Genomic DNA, 9,883 nt, shown 5'->3' with positions numbered 1-9,883 from the left:
TTTGGACCTCTGAGAAGCCTCTAGACTATTGGCTATTGGGTACGTTACGTAGGCGGCGGGTCCTTCCACTGGCCAATAAACTCGGGGTTTGCCGCGGGCATTTCTGGGAGTTGTAGTTCCTGTGAAACCACCGCCCGTAAATCTTCACAATCCATCTCAAGTACGTCAACCTCTTCTCCCACGCACGTCTCATCCGTTCTCTTAAAAGAGGTTGGTAATAAGGAATCCGAACTCTACGGTCAACATGTGTCAATAGTTTTTAGTTTAGTTTAGAAGGGAGTCAGGGACTCCTCACTTAAAAACCCGTAAAATATCACTCTCAAAATATAAATAGCATCATATTACCTGAAGCCAGCCTCATAGGCCTGCCTAAGTATCAGATCTGTTCTACTCTTAATCTCAAAGTACCTGCCCAATAGCTAGTAGGGTTGGCGGGTGGGTGAGTAGGGTGTTTTAACGTTTGCATTTTAAACCCTGAAGACTGTAGGCCACACCCGCGGGCTTTTCTGATCCTGACCTTCACAATACTATAAACCATCTTTTCTGAATGCCAGCTTCAGTCCTTGTACTTGGATACTGACAACCTCATATGCAAACTAGCCACTTGTAAGAATGGAGATGGAGAAGCCGAGGAAAAACGCCTCAAATTCCAGTTCTGGGCCTATGAGTAGGTCTTTCTCCCATACACACCTCCCATCGTCTCTTGTAGGAAACACACTCATGTCGATTTTGGAAGGAGGTGGGGGGTTGGGAGGGCATTTCTTAAAGTCTCCTTCAGTCCTCAAGCAAATGCTACCTCCTCCTATTGTATCTTCCTAGGGGCCATGGATGTACCCTCAGTTAGCTTAGGTGTGTGAACAGGCCCTGGTTTCCCTGGGTTCAATTCCCAGGACCAGGGAAGTGGAGGATTCCGGAGGGATAAAAGTATCGTTCTAGATTCCGGTTTGGTTTGGGTAGAGGTAAAAGAATTCATTCATCCCTTCTATAGCATTCACTACTTCGAGCTCTAGCTGTGTCCTTGGCGCACAGCGACCCTGCTTTAATTCAATTGGAATCCCCAGGGAGCAGTGCTTTACCTAGAAAAGTGATCCTCCCACCACCCCCTCCCCAATACAAATACCTGCTGTAAAACTTTGAGGGATCGTGAATATGGGCTTTAAGATGGTTGGGGAAAATTCATCAATAATTAGTTTCTTCCTTCCCCCGCCCCCGGTTCTGCTCCTGTGGACTCGGGAAGCCTAGTCTACGGGTTTTCCCGTTGTGCTCAGAACCCCACGGCACTGAGCACATGGATTTAAAGTGTTAGTTTAATTACCGACTTTCTTCTCCTAGTCTGTAGGATTGAGTGGACTCCCTGGAGCTTTGCACCGTGTGGGTGCTAAATAAATACACACTGAACCGATAGATGGATAGATGTGTGGATGTGCTAGTGCCGGCACGCCTCGCTCACCCAACCTCCCGCCTCAGCCAGTGGGTTAATGGTGGTTAGTCTGGCCAGGATCCGGAGCAGCCACGTCAGGGTCGCTTCCCTCGGGCCCCGCCCCGGCCGACCCCACCTTGTAGCACAGCTCCACCCCGCCGCCCCCTTCCCGGCGGCCCCTCCCCGCGCAGGTCCTGACTCCAGCCGCACCTCCTCCGGCTCTGCAGTGGCGGCAAGAAGGAGAGCCGGAGCGCCTGCGGGGTCCGGCCTGAGAGAAGCCGGGGTCGGGGCAGCCGCGAGGACCCCCGTGGAGGCGGGGCCTGTGGGACCGCGATGGGCGTGGAGATCGAGACCATCTCCCCAGGAGACGGTACCGGGCAGCGGGGCCCGGGAGGAGGAGGGGTCCCGGGGCGGAGTCCGTGGGCTGGGATCTGATTCCGAGGTGGCTCCAGGGACCTGAAGCGGGGAGAGGGGCAAAGATGCGCGTGGCAGGAGGAGACCCCCGACCCCGATTCTTTGGGGTTTTTAGAGAACAACTCACCATCCCCTTCTGCGCCCGCTCACCTTGGGGAGTGAAGGCGGCAACCTTGGGGGGTAAGGGGTCTAAGCCGGCCACTGTCCTAGGCTGCGGCTGTTGCTGCCCAAGCTGCAACCTCTCGATTAACCGCTGCTACTGACTGTCCAGGTTTGAATTTCTGTTCAGTTTTCTCTGTTCGGCACCAGGGATGGTCTCGCTTTAGGGGTTCTTGCTCTACAGGGAAACCCCTCCTAACGCGCTCCACCTCTCAGGCCCTCTTGTCTGGCAGCCCCCAGGGCTAGGCAGTGGTTAGTTGTGGAGAGAGCCAATTTGGGAGCCTGACACTCCTTTGGCTGCTTTTGCTTCTTATTTCTCCCTCCGGGTCCCACTCAGCTTTCCTAGTCATCTGCCCTCTACCATGCCCTTCCCCAGTCAAAACCCAGCCTTCTGACTTGCTGCTTGACTCTCCTGGAGGGTCCATGGTGCCTTAGTCAGCCAGGCCAAAGCAGAACTCATGTCTCCTAATTTTATCTGCCTCCACCCTACCCCTACTCCCAGTCTATCTCTGGGTTCCCAGTCTCTCTCAAGAGAACCAGCACCAAGTTTCTTCAACTACTTGGAAAACGGGGTGTATTCAACATATTCAAGGAGTAGCTATTTCTTAAGCAAAATTTAATCCAGACCCAAAGCCACCCCCAAGGTCTATAGTGCTTAGCAAGCAAACTTGCTGTTAGATATTATTGGCATTCTCGTCCCCAGGAAATTAAAGGGGCTTCTTGGTTAAAAAATGAGGGGTTCCTGGAAATACCAGCTACTACCCAGATCACTCCTTGCAGGTGTAGGTTTCTCTGTCCATACAAAGAATCTTGGTGCTGGGGTCGAGGAACCCTTTCCCAGGTCTTGTCGGCACCCACACATCCTCTGAGCCATCTCCCCCTCTTCATTCTCCCTGCCTTCTGTTTGACTTCTGCCCCTCACTCTCATTTTTCTTTCTGCTCTCCTAAAATGCAGAGCTTTAGGGCCTCTCCCTCAGGCAGAAAATCATTAAGAATCCACCCCCCACACCTTTTTTTGCAAGCATTTGCTCCCTTGGAGATAGCTAGGGTGGGAGGGACTTTCACTACTTACTATCCACGCATCCACAACCAACTTCACCCACCAAGGCACTTTCTAGTTGTTAAACAAACCACTCATAGAGCAAATATTTATGGAACGTGCACCGTGTGCTGGACCCTAGAGTTACAGGATGGAACCATTGGGCTCTCACCGTGACTGGACTCTAGGACCCGAAGGCTTTGTGTGCGTCCTGGTGGAACCCAGGGCCTTGTGCATGCTAGACACCTGCTGTGCATTGAGTTACATTCCGATGTAATGCTGGATTCCAGGTTTTCGAACATGTCTTATAACTAATTCTATTTCCCAGATCCCTTTACTTCCCCAGACAGACTCCCACGCATCTTTTAACAGCCAATTTAACTGTTTTCTTCGAGGCTTTCTCTGACTCCCTTTGGTAGGCTCCTATAGTCCACTAAACGTCGACTGTGTAGTTAATGTTCCCAAGGTTCATAATCCAGCTTCGTAGCTTGCCGTCCCACCCAGTTTGTTTATTCAGGGCCAGCTCTGCATCTGCCTCTGTGCAGTGAAAACTTGCATGTCTAATAGGCAGCTCAAGATTGCCACCCTCACAAATCTGTTCCTTTCCAGTTTTCTCATCTCTCAGAACAGATCTACCACCTTCCAGTTGCCCAAACCCAAAATTCAAGCATCGTTTTCTCCTTTTCTGTCATCCAGCGGTGAGACGGGCAGCAGGCTCCTTCCCCTCATCCACTTGCACGCCCTTGTCAGCCCTGCTTCCAAAATGTATCTCCAATCTATTTCACCCTTTCCTCTGCTGCCACTACCTTAATTCATGCAACCATTGATTTCTTGTCTAGATAATCGCAAAAGATGTCTAACCATCCATCCCACACTCGGGAGCCAGAGCAATCTTATAAAATCTTAATTCAGATTAGGTCATTTCCATGCTTTTAAACCCATCAGTGGTTTCCTATTGCATTTAGTATTAAACCCATCTCTGTAAGCTACATGGTGCATCTCTTTCACGTTCCTTTCTTCTATCTCACCCTCTTCCTTTCTATTTTGAAAGCACCCCAATCTTTTCCTGCTCTTTGGTCTTTGAGTTGGTTCTTTCTTAAAGCACCAGCTCAGACCTCATCTTGTCCACCATGCCTTCCTGGCATACCTTTTCTGAAATTGTGGGCTCACTGTGCCTCTCTGAAATTCATCAGTATTAATTTTTCTTTAGAGGACTTATCAGCATCTGTAATTATCATATTTAAATGAGCATTGTCTCTTTCCATTAGACTATAACCTGGGGAGTTGCCTCAGTGGCTTTGAGCTCTAACTGTGCAAACCTGAAGACTTGAGCTTGAATCTCCTTCACTGGTCCAGAAAAGCTAGGTGTGACGGCTAGTGTCTGTAACTCCAGCATTGGGGAGCAGAGATGGGCAGATCCTAAGAGCTCTATAGCATAGCTTCTGCATCAGTGACTATCTCAGGGAACTACATTGGGGGAGGATAGAGGGAGAAACGCTTCCTTCTCAGGCCTCTGCATGTAAGCTCACGGGTGTGCACCACACACACACCACATGACCATCCCACATACACAAAAGAAAGAACATAGACCCCAGAAAAATAGGTCCTGTCTTTATTGTTCTCTGTTGTATCTCTGACATGAGGACACAGGCATGGTCATTATTTATGCCTTGTGAATGATCACATTTACTCATCTTTGATGCAGTCATGATTATAGCAATCTGAGATTTAGGTTCCTGCCTCCTGCCTCTCTTCTTCATGGGTTCATATATTACTCTCTGGAATCTACTTCGGATTATCTGACACAGTAAGCTATTCATGATTCTGGTCTAGCACATAGTAGGCTATTCCTGAATACTTGTAAAATAGATGAAAGTAAAAGGAGAAAATAAATAAATAAATAAAATAAAATAAAGCAGTGGGGCTGTTTTTGTTTTAGACTAGGGAATTGAGACTAGTAACATTAAGTTCAAATACAAACCAGAAAGGAGACAGAGATCTTTCTCTCCTTTTTTTGGTTTTTTTTGTTTTGTTTTATTGTTTTTTTTTTTTTTGTTTGTTTTTTTGGTTTTTTTTTTTTTTTTTTTTTTTTTGAGACAGGGTCTCTCTCTATAACCCTTGTTGTCATGGAACCTACTCTGTAGACCAGGCTGCCCCAAATACACAGAGATCCACCTGCCTCTTCTTCCCCAGTGCTGGGATTAAAGGAGCACCACCACCTCCCATCTTGGTGAGTTTTTCTAATACCCTAAATTTTGCATCTTCCTTAATCTCTCTTGACAGGAAGGACATTCCCTAAGAAGGGTCAGATATGCGTGGTGCACTACACAGGTAGGTTTCATTCTCCTGGCACTGGCTCAGGCCTGTCCCTTCCAAGGCAGGAGTGTTTAATAAGCTTCTCTTGAGAGGGTCATATCCATGGATTATCCTCAAAGCCCAAGGCAGACAGGTTGCGGGTGACCAGTTTCATTTTTTTCCTTATCTATGGTGCCGGACTGGTAAAATCAAACCTCCAGTTTTACAACCTGGTACCCTGACCTTCCTGCTCCTGTCTGATGTTTCAGACTTATTCTGGAAGGTCTGAGCATCCTCAAAAATCTTTCTTTACCATATTTTTCTGTGCCCTGACAACTCCACTGCAGTAAGAGGGATGTGGTCAGTGGCTACACTGTCTCCATGTGCTGAGAGAATCCAGAGGAGGTTGCCAAGTCCACTGTTTCTTCTTGAATGATGTGTGTGTTTGAAGACCCAAGGGATATTCTATATTTTATATTATATGTATGGATGTATTGGCTGCATGTATGTATGTATGTATGTATGTATGTATGTATGTGTCCACATTCTTGCCTGGTGGAGGTAAGAGGTGTCAGGTCCCTGGTACTAGACATCATAACTAGAGTTATGGATGTTTATGATCTACCATGTGGGTGCTGGGAACTGAGGTGGGATGCTTTGGAAAGTTCAACAAGTGCTCTTAACTACTGAGCCATCTCCCTCCTCCCCAGGAACATTCTAGATGAGTTCTTTAGGACTGCTGGCAGGAAGATTACTGGCAGGTGTTTGCTCTAAGAGGTGTTAGGACTGTGCCTTGTGACTCGCTTCCTAATGTGGCAAACTCTATGGGTGACAGCCATTTAGCATACAGCAAGGCCAGCTTAATTCCTGGGACATATTCAGATGGGGCCATTTTTAGCAGTTCTCTAGGCCAGTGTGAAGCACCAGATTGGTTCTAGCAGATGACGTGGCTGTTTTTTTAACAGTTGTATCTCCAGCCGCTGATGTCAGCACTGGAGGGCTGTTTTATCTCCTGGTGCTATGGCCTAATTACCCTGGGCCTCTGGAGCCTCTGACCAGGGTAATTGATTTATCTGCTCTACATGTTATGGACAGACCATTGTTTATCAAGTCAGTGAAACCAAACATCCTTTTGCAGTTTCCCGACAGTGTATACACTGAGGAGGCAGGGTCCATTAAAGCGTCAGTGGTTCTGCTTTGGGAGAACCTGTCTTATCAAATACAGCAGGAGAGTATGTAAGAAACTTCTGGTAAACTTGTAAAGAATTAAGTATAAGCTGGACCTGATGGTCCACACCTGTAACACCAGCACTTGGGAGCGGGAACAGGAGGGTCAAAAGTTCAAGGCCAACCTTGGCTACATATCGAGTTTATGTGCCTAGTGCCTGCACAGACTAGAAGAGGACATTGGATCCTCTGAAACTGAAATTACAGTCGAGAGTTGCTGTATGGGTGGCAGGAATTGAACCCAGGTCCTCTGCTTAAACACTGAGCCATCCTTCCGGTCTTGACATTAGTGTTTTAATAGTGTCTTTTGAGCAGAAGTCCTTCATTTTAGTGTCATATTTATCACTCTTCTTCATGCATACATATTTTTCTGTGTTCGCTTCAGTTGTGAAGATACCCACTTTTCCCGCTTATTTATCACCTAGTATAAAAGTTGTTGGAGGTGTTTGTTTTTCTCCTCTCTCCTTATTGTTTTTGTCATTTAAGACAGTGTCCCATGTGACTTAAGGTTGGCCTTGAATTTGTTCTATAGTCAAAGCTGGCCTTGAATTTCTGTTCTCCTGCCTCCAGCTGAATGTTGGGATTACAGTATGTACCATCATGCCCAGATACTTTGTAGAAATTTTGAATGGTAGTATGTCTACTACTACTTTATTATTTTTTATTTTATTATTCATGTTTAGGTCCATGCTTCATCTGAAATTGATTCTTATGTGTAAAGGTGGTAGGTGCTTAAGTTCAATCCCCCCCCATATGGATATAGATTTGATTCAGCAGTGTTAATCCAAAAAGTCATCCTTTATTTGTTGTATTATAGAAACATCTTTGTAAAAGAAATCAACATATTTATGTGGGCCTGTTTCTGGATTATGTGTCTTTGACTGAATTTAAACCACAGATAGCTGTTACATGGTTTCCAGTAGATTCATCTTTATGAAAGCTGAAGGCATTGGGGAATGGGGAAGACAGTCTATAAATGGATTGTACATGTGCACATATTCAAGCATGCATTTGTCCAAGGGCCTATCTGTATGAATATATGTAGGTCTGTCGATCTAAATATTTTCTTAGCATCTGTTTGACCATCAGGGCTTCTCTCCTGAGTGCCTGTGTGTAAGTGCATGTGAGCATGCATAAATATTTCTGTGAATGTGACTATCTTAGCAACTGTGTATATACATGAGTTTATGTTTAATCTCTGTAGCATCCATCTGTGTGTATCTCTGGGTAGCCAGAAGGGTTTCTCCTTTGCCACATTTAGAACTCAGGGCAGGAGCCCAATCTATTCTATCCAGAAGGTAGGTAAATAAGACTCTCTAGTACACATTCAAGCTGTAGAAATTCAGAAGGAAAATAATAGATGCTCAGATACTTGTAAGTTGGCAAAGCTTGCTACATTAAATATGGAAAATAAGAGGCCTATTTCTCCAACATCAGACAGTGAGTTACTGCCAAGCTGAAGTCAAAACCCGGTCTAACTGGGTGCGGTGACTTACACCTGAGATTTGGCACCTGGAATCTCCTGCAAGTTTGAGGCCAGACAGGCTGCGTACTGAACTCCAGACCAGCCTGGGCTATAGCCTGGAAGTAGTGTGAAAGGCTTAGGAGGTATGGAGGAACTTAAGAATAGTGTGCTTTGAATAGGTAGGGAGACAGGGATGGAGGGGAGAGAGAGAACTTGAAGGCAGGCATCATTAATTAGCCTTAGGCTTTTGGATTCTGCTCTGGGAGCTACTCAAGTATTCTAAGCAGGAATGTAAATATGATCAGAATGTGGGAAAAAGACAATCTGGAAGATTGGTGAGGAGTAGATGCGCCAGTTTGGAGGCTGTTCCAGTCCACAGGTGAGCCGTGGTGGTGACTCCATGAGGCCACAGGTGGCAGCAGCAGACACTGAAGTTGGATTCCAAAGAGATATAGGATCTGGTGATAGGCTGCATCCTCAGGCTGTGGTGAGGCAGAGAGATGGGTCCACGATTCCTGCTTGTCAGGAGGGCTGATGGGGAGGATAGAAGAGGAGCAGGTTTATGCAGAAGAGGAGTTGTATTTAGACTTGCTGAGTCTAACTGCTAGTTCACGCACAACCACAGCTCTTTTCTGCCCTCTTCTTACTTTGATAGGAATGCTCCAGAATGGCAAGAAATTTGATTCATCCAGAGACAGAAACAAACCTTTCAAGTTCAGAATTGGCAAACAGGAAGTCATCAAAGGCTTTGAAGAAGGCGCTGCCCAGGTAGGCTGAGGATGCATACTAAAGGTTGCTGAGGATAAACTAAATGGGTTTTAGGGGGCCCTTAAACAGACCTCACATTGCCTTAACACCACTCCCAGGTTGCAGCAATGCCACCTAGTGCCCACTCCTGGCTTTGTCCTTCCCCTCTTCTGTGGCTGACACATCTGTCTCACCCTAGGCATTCCTCCTAGGAATGCTTGAGCATGCTGAAAAGGCCAAAAGCTGTCTGAGCTAAGAACAGCTAAAGACGGATAAGCCAAGAAGTACTTTGGGTTTTGCTTTTTAACACTTTTGAAGCTATTCCAGACATAAAAATATTACAGAAATAGTGGAGCTCCTATATAATTCTCACCCAGCTTCCTCAAATGTTAACATATATAGCCAGACTACAGTAATTCAAGTAGAACATGAACATCAATACAGCATTAGCCAGTCGACTTGAATTTTTGGTATTCTTTGAAATTCAAACCTCATGGCTCTCTTACTAATAAATGTCCAGGGATTGAGACTGCTGGTGGGCTTTGGTTCCACCTCTCCCTCTGTTTGTCTGGGAAGTCATAAGATGTTCCATTCCTGTACTGTGGCCTTTAGTCGCCAAATCTTAACTGTTCCTGTCACAAGCATATTCAGTGCTATTACACATTCCTCAAGGGCTACCTCTGAAGAGGACCAAGAACACAAGTGTTTGGGCCACGTCATTGCTGAATAATCAGTAATATTTGTTGCTTGAATGAATCTGAGGCTACTTTGTGGCTGTTAACTACCCCATAGTCAAGTCTATTTGGGGGCACAATCTGCATGTTTAAGCTCTTGGCTTAACTTTAGTGTGCCACCAATAAAATTAATCTCAGATCATTGGAATTACCCTAAAGATGGTTTGGGGGAAATGTCATAGTTATCTTCCTTTTTTCTTTTAAATCAAGCTGGGTCCTCTTTTCCTCTCCCCATCTGCCCCCATCCCTGCTAGATGAGCTTGGGGCAGAGGGCGAAGCTGACCTGCACCCCGGATGTGGCATATGGAGCTACTGGCCACCCCGGTGTCATCCCTCCCAATGCTACCCTCATCTTTGACGTGGAGCTGCTCAACTTAGAGTGA

General features: G+C 46.2%; 1 protein-coding gene across 1 annotated transcript; it reads left to right on the top strand.

Moving 5' to 3' along the window:
• Nucleotides 1-1,753: 1,753 nt before the first annotated feature.
• Nucleotides 1,754-9,883, top strand: FKBP1B (FKBP prolyl isomerase 1B; the record flags this gene model as incomplete). The annotated part of the gene is made up of 4 exons (XM_080919692.1): nucleotides 1,754-1,790; nucleotides 5,316-5,363; nucleotides 8,675-8,787; nucleotides 9,755-9,883. The coding sequence occupies 4 exons, from the start codon at nucleotides 1,754-1,756 to the stop codon at nucleotides 9,881-9,883; spliced, it is 327 nt and encodes a 108-aa protein (XP_080775818.1).

The sequence above is a fragment of the Micromys minutus genome (genome assembly GCF_963924665.1).
Source record: "Micromys minutus genome assembly, chromosome: 1".
Lineage (NCBI taxonomy): Eukaryota > Metazoa > Chordata > Mammalia > Rodentia > Muridae > Micromys > Micromys minutus.
Note: the sequence above shows the minus strand (reverse complement) of the source record. Positions and strands in the feature narration are given on the sequence as shown.